Here is a 12,956-nt window from a genome sequence, read left to right on the forward strand (position 1 = left end):
CCAGCACCCCCGCGACCCTCATGAGGATAAGCGGTAGAAAATGAATGAATGAATGAAGATTTTAAGTAGAAGTGTACTGCAATAATGAGTTGTACTTTTAAATTGCATCCAATTCAGGTTTCTTCCTCCCATTGCTTCTCCTGACGTATCTGTGTGATGTCACAAGAAGGCAGCGGTTTATGATTCATAAATCCCCTCTCCTATTAATTTACTGTAAATGACCCTCGCGGGTGTGCAAAGCTTGATAAAGCAAAGACACGACAAAGGGCGGGTGAAGTGGTGTCTTGCAGTCGTTAGCGCGCTCTGCCCTCAGGGCGAATGCGAAAGTAGCTCTGAGGGGCTGCGAGGCCTCCCGTTAGCCCTGAGGCGCGTGTTTACTGCGCTTTTTGAAGGATGGGTCCCGAGCGCGCCTCTAATTAAAGCTGTCACGGCTGGGTGCCTGCAGGGATAATGTTCTATTATTATAGTCATTTGTTTCAATTAAACGCTGGCTGATTTTACAATAGCGGCCGTGAACCTGCCTGAGTGAGCCATCACTCTAAACAAGATGGCTCCAGTCAAGCAGCCAGGGTGGGGAGGTGGGGGGCTGAGGGGGTGCTGTGATCGCTGTGTATTAAAACAGCGATGATGGGATGGCGCTCATTAAAACAGTCCAAACAGTGAATAATGGGCAGCAAAAGAATATCATTAATGGACTCCCTGTACAGTTTATTGTGGAATACAATAATTGATATCAGCGCTCATAAAGGAAGTCAAAAATGACTGATGATGAGAAAAAAAATGAATGCTGTAAATAAGTTTTCAAACAAAAACAGAAGCTTCTCGTTATGAGGACACAGCAAGGTTAGCTTTTCACCCTCTTGCTTTAAAATCTCTTCTTGTATCTGAATGGGGCTCTGCACCCCCTCATCCCAGCACTGGTGGTCAAATCCCCTTACCTAAATCAAATGTTGCAGGCAATTGGAGGAGCTGTGAAGCCATTTCGGAGGTAAGGTCAGAGAGGAGCAAGGGAACAATGCCTCTGTGATATTCCATCTCGGGCCCAATGTGCTGCACGTAATTGGAAAGCCTTTGTTATTTGACTCCCATTTGACTATGATGTACAAGATGGCAATGCAAACACGACAGGCGTAAAGACGGCGGAGGAGCGCACTCAACATGAGTTTCCTGGCTTTACATCACAGTTTAGTTGCGCCTGGACGCTCGCCATCGAAAAAAAAAAAAGAAGCAATACCCAACTGTCCTTTTGCTCGCTAACTTTGGTGGAGGAATTTCTGTACTTTTATATTGCCTTTTCTGTCAGTTGGTGTTTACCTGTGACACTGGTGGACTTTCAGGCTGTTCTTATGTTAAAACAAATGTTACCATCTTGTCATGTTGCTACATTTCTTACAGGATTATATTGTCATCATCATTATCAACATTCATTCATTTTCTACCGCTTTTCCTCATGAGGGTCGCGGGGGTTGCTGGAGCCTATCCCAGCTGTCTTCGGGCGAGAGGCGGGGTATACCCTGGACAGGTCGCCAGCCAATCACAGGCCACATATAGACAAACAACCATTCACACTCACATTCATACCTATGGACAATTTGGAGTGGCCAATTAACCTAGCATGTTTTTGGAATGTGGGAGGAAACCGGAGTACCCGGAGAAAACCCACGCATGCACGGGGAGAACATGCAAACTCCACACAGAGATGGCCGAGGGTGGAATTGAACCCTGGTCTCCTAGCTGTGAGGTCTGCGCACTAACCACTCATCCGCCGTGCCGCCCATTATCAACATTTATTGACAATTTATTGACAACTTTCATTGATGGGTGTTCATTCATTCATTCATTTTCTACCGCTTATTCTCATGAGGGTCGCGGGGATACTGGAGCCTATCCCAGTTGTCTTCGGGCAAGAGGCGGGCCAAACGCAGGGCACATATAGACAAACAACCATTCACACTCACATTCATACCTATGGACGATTAACCTAGCATGTTTTTGGAATGTGGGAGGAAATCGGAGTACCCGGAGAAAACCCACGCATGCACGGGGAGAACATCCAAACTCCACACAGAGATGACAGAGGGTGGAATTGAACCCTGGTCTCCTAGCTGCAAGGTCTGCGCGCTAACCACTTGACTGCCGTGCAACCTTGATGCTTTAAAAATGTAATGAATTGAATTGAATATCAGTCTTTTAGACAATTTATTTCTGCCCCAGTAGGGGGCAACAGTTTTATTTTCCTCCGATCTGCAGCAACAGCTTGGATAAAACTGAAGTTGCTGAAACGCACCACCGAGGGAAATGGCAACAAATTCAGCCAAAAGACAAAAGTACATGCAGCTTACTTTGGCACAGAGCGGATCTGTTGTGATCGCGAAAGATAGAGGAGACGTTGGTGACGCCATTGTTGTTGTTGTTGTTTGTCTATAAATAGTTAAGAGCACACACACACGCACGTCTATAGTTTCCACACGCACACACATCTGTCAATAGTTCAAACATGTGCAAACATCTGTAAATAGATTTTTATTTTGTGTTCTGTGTCATGTTCTAAATCTGTGAATGCATGTTGTTATTTTGTTATCAAAATATGTTTTTGTTGTGTTGTTTTTGTTGTTTCATAGAAGTACAACTGTTCAGATGTTTGAGTTGTCACTAAAACTAGCATTTAATTTGATTTTTGAAGTTTTTTGGTCAAAATCGGTTGTTTTCGCTGAAAGTGGACGATTTATAAAGACCCCAAAAGGCTAAAAATAAACAATTTTTTTCCGATGGAGGAGAGTCTCAAATTTTTGTAGCCCTAAAAGCGAGTGTATTACTGACAAGAGGTCTCACATTGTTGTTCTGCGGATTGCTGTTGTTCTTTGAGACGTCTTGGTACTGAACCCAGTTTGGGTCGCCGATTGTCATTAAGGGGTGATGGTGGGAGAATTTTTTCTTCACTACTACGGCACAGGAAGCTAAATGGCTAGTCATACAGTGTTGTTTTTTCTCACTATCGTGAACTTATTGCTTTAGCGGTTTAAGAGAGGTCAGCCTCATGTTTTTTTTCAAAAACATAACAAAATAATTACTTTACTGATAGCTAATTGCATTTATGTAGAAGTAATTCCATTACAAATCCAATTACTTTTTAGGGAACGTGACTATGAAGTAGAACTAATTAGTTCTTGAAAGTAATGTTTGTATAGAAACACGACCCAACACTACACCTTAAAGCATTGACACGTATTTTTCCACAGTTTTTAGGCTAAAATATATATTTTTTTTATTTGTGCTAAGACCAGTTCCATTTAAATTCTGAATGATTGATTTTCTTTGATGTTAATAACTCATTGATTTCCCAGATGAAATATGATTGGGCTCTCTCCGAATGGTCTTCATAGATTTTTATTGACTATATAGTCATAGAAATATGTTTAAAACGCTTCCTTCATTATGGGATGCTTGCCTCCCATCTCCATGCCGGAGAGTCATTCATGCTAAAAGCAGAGTGAGCGCACTGACCAATAAATTAATGTAACTCAATGTTCTCTTTCGCCCAGCGCCCCCCACCCTCTCCATGATGCCATTATGAATTAGCATAGCATTACCTATGGCAACCAGCAACCCTTGTCAGAACCTTTTATAATGTTTGTACAGCAGCAGCCTTTAAATGGCTGCAGTTCAATGCCACTTCTGATGATAACAGCTTTCTCTCGCACACCGCACACTTTTTATTTAAAGGTAATTAATTACAGATTTAATGAATCCGAAGTTGTTGTTTTTTTATCATTTGCCGCAATTTAACAGTTTTATATTGCACTTCTCATCATGATGGCATTGATTCTAAGTGATGTGAATGAATGAGGACGTTCAAGTATTACATGACATCTTCTGATTGGCTGAACAAAGAACAAAGTCACCAGTCAAGAGCAGAGCAGGAAAGAGGTCAAAAAAAAATTAGGAGTTCCACAAGGCTCCTATTGTGAGCATGTTGATTTTTCTAAGTGTGCCACTCACGCTTAATGGCATATTTTCCATAACATCGTAACATTTTCTGTGCACCATAGCGAATGGAATCCTGCTGGCTGGTTGCCATGGTTACAATAACGCATGTAAGTAAGCAAACACTTTTGTCAGTAAACATTTTCTGTGAAAACATAAACATAGATATAAACAGTAAGTAATTTATCCACCACAGACGTGTCACAAATTCATAAACCGAATTGAGTTTTTTTTAGACTTTTAATGGTCTTAATCTCACTGTGCAATGTTAGTACTGCAGACTTCTTAGACATGCAAGATCTTATTTTGAAAAATAATCTAGTTAAATAATTTTACTGATTGATTGACATCTGAGCCATCCATAATGGACACAGAGCAAAAACTGCTTAATATTTTGATAATTCATTCATTTTTTTACCGCTTATCCTCACGAGGTTCGCGGAGGGTGCTGGAGCCTATCCCAGCTGTCTTCAGGCAAGAAGTAGGGTACACCCTGGACTGGTCGCCAGCCAATCACAGGGCACATATAGACAAACAACCATTCACACTCACATTCATACCTATGGACAATTTGGAGTTGCCAATTAACCTAGCATGTTTTTGGAATGTGGGAGGAAACCGGAGAAAATGCATATGGAGAACTTGCAAACTCCACACAGAATTGAACTCGACCACTGTGCAGCCCTAAAACTCTGATTAATCTGATGAAAATATGTAATCAATTGACAGTATTGACTAGTATTTTACTGTTTAATGTGTTAATCCTATTTAACTCAACATTCTTTTTTTACTTATGACTTATTTTGTGTGGACCATAATTCTCGGTTGCAATGAAAAAAGAGCCAACATTGGGAGGTTGAGTATGAATAATGGTGACGACGCGGGGACGGGGGGTCCACTGTATGTACCATTCACAAACAAAGCCACGAGCGCAGTGAACGTGTTTGTTCTGCTCTGAAGCCAATCAAATGTAATCAGCTCAAATCCCACGTCAAACACTCCCCCCTTGATGATGATGGTGGTGATGATGACGATCCTCGCAAAAGAACAATCGTCCCAACGGAATGACGCACAGTGCAAATGTTGACTCTGTCCTCACGCAGCTTAAAGACGAAAAGCGACGGCAAGTTTATTCTATTACAAGGTCGACTCCTCTGTGTTTACATTAAACATGGCGCCTCAGTTTCACGAGGGTGAGCGTTCTTTTTTTTTTTTTTTTTGCCAAGAGGCTGTTGCTATGGAAATAGAAGCGCTACAGCCATGATAGGCCATTCACGTTTGATTAATTGGTTTTTCAACGCTTCTCGGCTTGTGAGGAGCCATAAAGAGCAAGCCCGTGGAAAATGGAAAATGAATGGGTTTCTATTTCCTACCTCTTACTACTTCTTTTAGCCAGGCTATTTCCCAGTGTTTAGTGAATTATGATTATAAGTTGGAGACTGTCGGAAGGTGTGGGGGTTATTGAAAATGCAAAAGGAATGTCTTTGTACATGAAGCAAACACAGATTCCAATGTCAAATTAGGAGTTTTCAAAGCACTGCATCACTTTGTTTTTTTATGTTTTTTGGGTTTTTTGTTTTTTTTTTTGCACTGCGGCCTCTTATGATTAGAGAGCCGAGCCTTCATCTCTGAACCTCTTCTGGTGTTTATCAAGACCTCATACGCCGTGGCCCTTTTTCAATTGGTTTCTTTTTTAGCTCAGGCGCGAGCTAATGTGTAATGTATTATTTAAGTCATAAATGTTTAAAAGAGCTAACAAACGCTGGCTCATCACTTTCTGATCTGTAAATTGCCAAACATTCCCATTTATGGTCGCATTAAAAGCATTCCTTTTTGGACCTTGTGTTGCTCGTGTTCTATTCTGACGCAGAAAATGCCAGGAAATGCTTTTGATGGACATATTATTCAGGATCTTTTAAAAGCTCTAAGAAGAGAATGTGGCAAGAGTGTGCATCATCTATGAAGGGTGTTCTTCGTTCTTTTTTCTGTTGACTAAAGTGCACAAACAAGCTACTAGAGGTTACATAACTGATATGATGGCTGTCTCTGGAATTTTTAATCAATACTGAAAATGTTTACAGCGTCTTAGCATTTTTTTTTGCAGTCAGGTATTTGTTAATACCGTCTATGGAGGGTTCCAATTCATGAGCCACATTTTGTGTTTAATGTTGTTAGCAAACATGACTAGAAGAATATGACCAAACGTAGCAAACGTAGCAAACGTAGCAAACGTAGCAAACGTAGCAAACATAAAAGTCTATCACCAAATATAGCATCCTCCACTAGAATACAAATATTTGACAATTTGATTCGGAAGAGTCTGATTTTACCATCTATCTTGCTTTTTAAATCATATAAAAATGTCATGTAATCAAGACTGTACCATTCTGACTAATGTATTTTCCGGACTATAAGTCGTTCCGGAGACCAAAAATGCATAATTAGATAGAAAAAAAAGCATACATAAGTCGCACTGGAGTACAAGTCGCATTATTTTTTGTGGGTAATTTATTTTACAAAGTATTTGACCAAAACAGACATTACGTCATCTTGGAAGGCAAGTTCTAACATTAATAAAAGAATAGAGAACAGGTTGAATAGGTGTAAGATATGCTAACGCAATGGTACGCGAAAAATAAACATGAACAGAAATGGTCTCCAGTGTTTATGTAACATAACGTTAAGTATGTTATGTTATGTTAACATAAAGTTTTAATTACAGTAACTGTTTTGTTTTCTTCATGGCAGTAAGAGTAGCCTCCGCTTTACACCAGTCCCTAACAAAGCTAACATCAACTATTGAATTGAGTCTGAGATAACGGTACGAAAGTCTAGAATGCCCCCTTGTGGCTGTCTGTGAAATTATATATAAATGCATATTTTCATTTATAAGTCGCTCTGGAGTATAAGTCGCAGAAACAGCCAACTTTTGAAAAAAAGTGTGACTTATAGTCCGGAAAATACAGAACATACATACATACATGGGGGTGCCCGCGACTGCTGCTGACCATACATTTTTACACAGAATGTCTATATTTTTGTGACACATTGCCAATGTTAATACAAAATTATACTATGTGCTAATAAAGAATTGAAAATGCGTGTTTAACAGAAGACGAGTACTTACATGCAATAATAACATCAACCGCTTCAGTAGTACAATCCACAGTAGCTGAGATGAGCGCTAACTATGAATGCTAGGATGACCGTCCACATAGACAGAATTATTGGCTTATAACCGCTACTAAAAATCATTAATATAACACGTGTCTATACTTATAACTGCCTATCATTCATTTAAAACAGGTAAAGCAACTTAATTTCATGTCTTGATGGGGAATTTTAATGCAAGAAATTGGGCTGCTAACTAAGCTAACTGCTAACTGTTGTTGTTGTTGCTGTTGTAAGATTCTGATTCTGGGATCTTTTTTGGGTAATACGAATGTAAAGGTGACTACATTGGTGTTATGTCGTTTCCAGATGGCTCTATAAATGTTAAAAATTAATTTAGAAAATCTTAAATGGGTTTTTTCTTCCATAACTACTAAAACTTCCCATTTATAAAGGACTCCTATTTTCCAGAAAGTCACTTATTGTGGTCGAGTCTGGAACCAATTAATCATGATAATGTTTATTTGTTTATCTGAGTTTTTTAATCATTTTTGTCGCAAATTAGATATCTTTTTTGTTGGAATTAAAACCAAAAAAAAAACACACAACTTTCCACAATGTGTCGACTATGGACAAAGTCTAACAAATCAGATTAAACTATGAAAATCTTTAGTCAAAGACAGACCTGTGGCGACAGTGACATTCTCTGATATTCTTCAAACTACATATGCTGATATTTTTTTTTGGGCGGGTTCCATGTTAAAGGAAACACAGCTCCAGTTTTGAGATCAGATCACAAGTGAAAAAAATGTGGATCGGTGCATTCATGTTTCCAATTAAAGGCCCATCCTCTGCAGTTTTGGTGAACACCCAAGCTAAAATTACAGCATTTTGGCTAACGTTTTTAAACCTTCAAAACATGTAACGTGACGTACTGTAAAGATGTGCATTAGAAGCTGTATAGATAAAGGTTTTTTGTACCAGCATCAGCGCTGGGATGAAAGAAGAGGGTTTTCCATGAGTACATCCAACACTTCCCCGCTCTTAAATTGACATCTCCTCGTCTATTTGCATATTTGGCTGATTGGACTTTGCATAAGTTTGGGCTGAAGAGAAGATCATGTAGTAAAGCCGGTCTTCTTCTCTCACCCCAGATGCACGAGATGGCTTTGCACCACCATCACCAACAACAACAACATCAACAACAACAGCAACACCATCACCAGCACCCAGACGCCGTTTGTTACGACCATGCTCGTCACCACCACCCCCTGATTAACAGCTCACCTCCGATACTGCCCAACCCCATGAGCGCGCTGTCCCAGCTTAACCCTCAGTTCAGCCGGAGCGCACTCCCTCGCGGTTCTCCTTCACCTCCCGGGAGTAAATCGGCTACTCCTTCCCCTTCCAGCTCCAATCAGGAAGAGGAGACCGATCCTCATTTGAAGGTACTACGCTAGTTTGTGGTCTCAGACAGTAGTAGAAGTAGTAGTAGTAGTAGTAGAAGTAGTAGTGGTAGTAGGTATCTCATTTTTTTAACGTGAACTCATTATGATAAAGATGCATAACTATCTAATGTCCACATTAATACGGATATTTTACAAACGGATATTTTTCTATGTGTTTTGGCCTCAAACTTAGTTTTTGTGTGTGGAAGAGGTAAAACTTGGCTTTTTGATTTGTGTCATCAGAAAAGTATGACATCATTCATTCATTCAACCTTATTTAACAACAGAACATAAACTTGATTTAACGGTGTTGGTTTCATTTCAAGTCGCGGTATGTTAGTATAATGTACGACCAAGTCAGTTTTGGTAGCTTTTTCTGGCTTTTGATGCAAAATGTGTACAAAGTTATGGTGCCATCTACTGTCCGGAGTTATAACGATAAGCTACACAGGATTGTTTGATTACAGGTCCACCGTTACAGCTCTTTATATATTGACAGTAATCCCTCGCTTGATTGGCTCCAGACTGGAATTTCCACGAAGTAGGACTCCTTATTTATAAATTGAATATTTTCATAGAGCATAGAATACCTTCTAAATACGATTTTTGACACAATTAGATCCCTCTAGACATGAACTAACGCACCAGTAATCACCCTAACACCCGTATTACCTTATGGTAATGGCCGTGGGTTTTCATTAGGGATTTTTATTAGAGATTATTGTGCCTGCTGGGAGAAAATTCAAACCAATACAATTCAGTTGCTCCTGTGATCAAGTCTGGTGCTTGTGTGTCTCATCGAACATTACAGTAACATTACTGACACCTAGTGACCAGTGTATATTAGGCCATATCATCACAAGGTCTTTGAATGCATCCTCTTATATTTGTATTTTTGTTCATTTAACCATTTTATGCTTAAACATGCTTATTTGAGGCAAAAACTTGTGCAATTTTGCATTTTTTAAGTGAAGAATAGGCCATAGTCAACCACAAAACATGTATATTACATATGTATGTGTGTGTGTGTACACAACCTATATTTTTAAACATTGTGCCAACAAGTGAAGCCACAAAATTGTGGCGAGGTAAAGGTAAAGGAAAACCGCTCATTATCTACACATGGCTTTCTCTTTTCTGCACGTCCTAAAGAGAGAAAAACAGCTAAAAAAAACTGCTAGCATGTGAGAGATAACAATGCACGTAACAGGACAGTATTTCTACTATAAAGCCCTAATAAAACTCCCAGAAACGCCAACAATGTTTAATTATGTGAATTTACTTTAGTAGTAGTATAGATTTACTGCCCTCAACACCCAGCCCTTATTGTGTAAATCTCCTAGATCCACTGAGCTTCACATACATGCCTGGATATAAATGCAGGAATACATTATTAGCATTAGAAGATACTGTATGCGTTCATTTGGGGATGAATATTTCCTTTCCCTTCTCCATATGTGTGTGCGTATGAATAAAAATGATTAGCATCTCTCTTATCAGTAAGTAATTCCATTTTGCACTCTCCACTCCACTTCTGAGACCACCATCAAAGCTGGGGCAGATCCAGTCGGTGATTTAAATTCCTCTCAGCCCTGAAATGTCCGATTTTATAACTTGTTGAAAAGATTTAATAGATTCGGTGGGGGAAAAAATCTGAGTGTTATGCTGGTAGCAGCAGAACAAAGTGAAGGAGGAGAGTTTAAAATTCTTCTTCAAGTATTAACATCATTTTTCTGTGTTTTTTTTTTTTGGTAGATCACAGGCGAGAAACGACCATCTTCTGAGATGATGAAGCCCAAGCCCAAGCCCCAGAAGAAGAAGAAGAAGAAGGATCCCAACGAGCCCACAAAGCCTGTGTCAGCATACGCACTGTTCTTCAGAGACACCCAGGCGGCCATCAAAGGACAGAATCCAAACGCCACATTTGGGGACGTATCGAAGATAGTCGCTTCCATGTGGGATGGACTGGGAGAGGAGCAGAAGCAGGTACTGTAGCTGGGAATTATGTGTTGTTAGAGCAGAAATAGGATTTCATTTTTTACTTTAATTGATGAGGCGATCGAGTGGTTAGCGTGCAAAACTCACAGTTAGGAGACGAGGGTCCAATTCCACCCTCGGCCATTTCTGTTTGGAGTTTGCATGTTCTTCCCGTGCATGCGTTGGTTTTCTCCAGGTACTCAGGTTTCCTCCCCCATTCCAAAAACATGCTCAAAATTGTCCATAGGTATGAATGTGAGTCTATATGTGCCCTGTGATTGGCTGGCCACCAGTCCAGGGTGTACCCCGCCTCTCGCCTGAAGACAGCTGGGATAGGCTCCAGCACCCCCCGCGACTCTCGTGAGGATAAGCGGTAAAAAATTAATAAATGAACTTTAATTGATGAATAAACCTATTTGTGAACAATTTAACAATACACAAATACAACAATATAACGCAATGCAGTTCACATAATTGGCCATGATGCATGTCATGTCATTATTAGGTGGTTTGAATGCTTACTAAATGCTTGATAATAATAAATCTACTGTACGGAGTTGGACTGACAAGCTACATTCACAGACAGTCCCGTTATAATGGATCAATGGACCCAGCTGTCTTCGGGCGAGAGGCGGGGTACACCCTGGACTGGTCACAAGCCAATCACAGGGCACGTTTCCGTATGTGATATTATAAAGCCATTAGCATTTAACAAACAGCTAATACATTCTTAATACAGCCTTAACATGAAGCAAGGGTAACAGCAGCACAATAGAAAGCTAATATCCAATCAGATATATTCTTAACTTAAAAAGATTTCGCCCCACAAAGGGGGCAGAAAGATGGACCAAATGTGCATATAGTTCCTGTCCCAGGGTAAAGTTTCTGCAATATTGTGCTGAGAAGCCAGGACCTGCGACACCATTTCCTGTTCTGTGGTTGTCGTCATCACATTTTTCCTCTGTTTTGCATCACACCAAACACACCACAAAAAAAGCCAAAGAGAATGCAGGGACAATTGTGCAGGGTTATTTTTCAGCGCAAATGAGCGTCTAATACATTTCAAATGATGGCACACAGATTCATATTTGCAGCATAACTAGTGAGGACGTAAATAAAAGTGGCTTGTGTGTGTGGTTTTTTTTTTTGTACATTTAGGTGCTGGACTTTGGAGGCCGTCCGTGGCTTTCACTGGCAGTTAATTTTTGCCCGCCTCGGCCGCGCCTCCTCAACCATGAATCTTCATTTTGCCGCTGACACCCTTGAATGTGAATTCCTCATTTCCTGTCCTTTTATTTATATGTGTTGCCGGGTGATTTGATCATGCTGGGAATACAAGATTAGCAATCCCACCCCCCCGTCCTTGCTTTGGCCTCAAGGACATCTGCTGCTGAAATGTTATTGTTTGTGTGTGTGCGTGGGTGTGTGGGTGTGTATGTGTGTGTGCAGCTTAACCCCTTCAATGTTCTGGCTTTTCTTTTAAAAAGCATTTGTCCTTCGCAGTTGTACCTGGCATTAGAGATAAATAACATTCCCACTACTAACTATTTTATCCCTATTTATTTGTGTGTTTAATCAAACGTGTCACTTCACATACATTTATTTGCGCTAATGATGTCATGAAGGTGAGGAATATATTGGAGTGACTCAGCTACCTTTGCTGTAATTATTCTCTTTTCAGACAAACTAAGTCTTCTATCACAAGATGAATCATCATTCTTGTCCGAGAACACACAGACAATTATACAACCGTCTCTCGTTACATTGCAGTTGGAACATCACACCTTCACTCTCACTGTTCTTCACAAAGTCATTAATTAACAAGTCATTGCTTTTTCATGGTTGCATTATACACAATGCATATTTAAGCTAATTGTTTATTGAGCATTCTCAACACAAAAATGGCTACTAAAATACCAGTTCCGATCAATGGGTCTGTGAAATCAATGCACCTTGATACTTTAAGTATCATCAGGCTGCACGGCGGTCGAGTAGTTAGTGCGCCTGAGTTCAATTCCATTCTGTGTGGAGTTTGCATGTTCTCCCCGTGCGTGCGTGGGTTTTTCTCCGGGTACTCCGGTTTCCTCCCACATTCCAAAAACATGCTAGGTAGTGTGAATGGTTGTTTGTCTATATGTGCCCTGTGATTGGCTGGCCACCAGTTCAGGGTGTACCCCGCCTCTCGACCCTCATGAGGATAAGCGGTAGAAAATGAATGAATGGTATCATCAATGAACTTGTTCTTGCATGATGACAGCATGTATATAAAATGGTCAAAATTCCGCAAAAAGTGCAGTTCCCCTTTAACCCACAACAATATAAAACTCAAGGGGGACTTACATCCCGACGTACATGTTGGCTTTGTGCAAAAATGGGGAAAATTGCAAGAGACATGTGGCCCGTACTGATTTTCAAACCCGCATGCAGCACGCAAAG

The 12,956-nt window shown here is 40.3% G+C and overlaps 1 protein-coding gene across 2 annotated transcripts in view; it reads left to right on the forward strand.

Moving 5' to 3' along the window:
- Positions 1–12,956, forward strand: part of tox2 (TOX high mobility group box family member 2) — a 116,193-nt gene that overhangs the window by 90,843 nt on the left and 12,394 nt on the right. Inside the window, exons 5-6 of one of the 2 annotated variants that reach the window (XM_058055116.2) lie at positions 8,250–8,543; positions 10,299–10,529. In XM_058055116.2, the coding sequence (XP_057911099.2) occupies positions 8,250–8,543; positions 10,299–10,529 (525 nt within the window). The remainder of the gene's footprint in view (positions 1–8,249; positions 8,544–10,298; positions 10,530–12,956) is intronic. The other variant, XM_058055117.2, reaches the window with a different exon arrangement.

Source organism: Doryrhamphus excisus, linkage group LG18 (assembly GCF_037039965.1).
Source record: "Doryrhamphus excisus strain RoL-2023G ecotype Guam linkage group LG18, RoL_Dexc_Guam_v1.1, whole genome shotgun sequence".
NCBI classification, from domain to species: Eukaryota; Metazoa; Chordata; class Actinopteri; order Syngnathiformes; family Syngnathidae; genus Doryrhamphus; species Doryrhamphus excisus.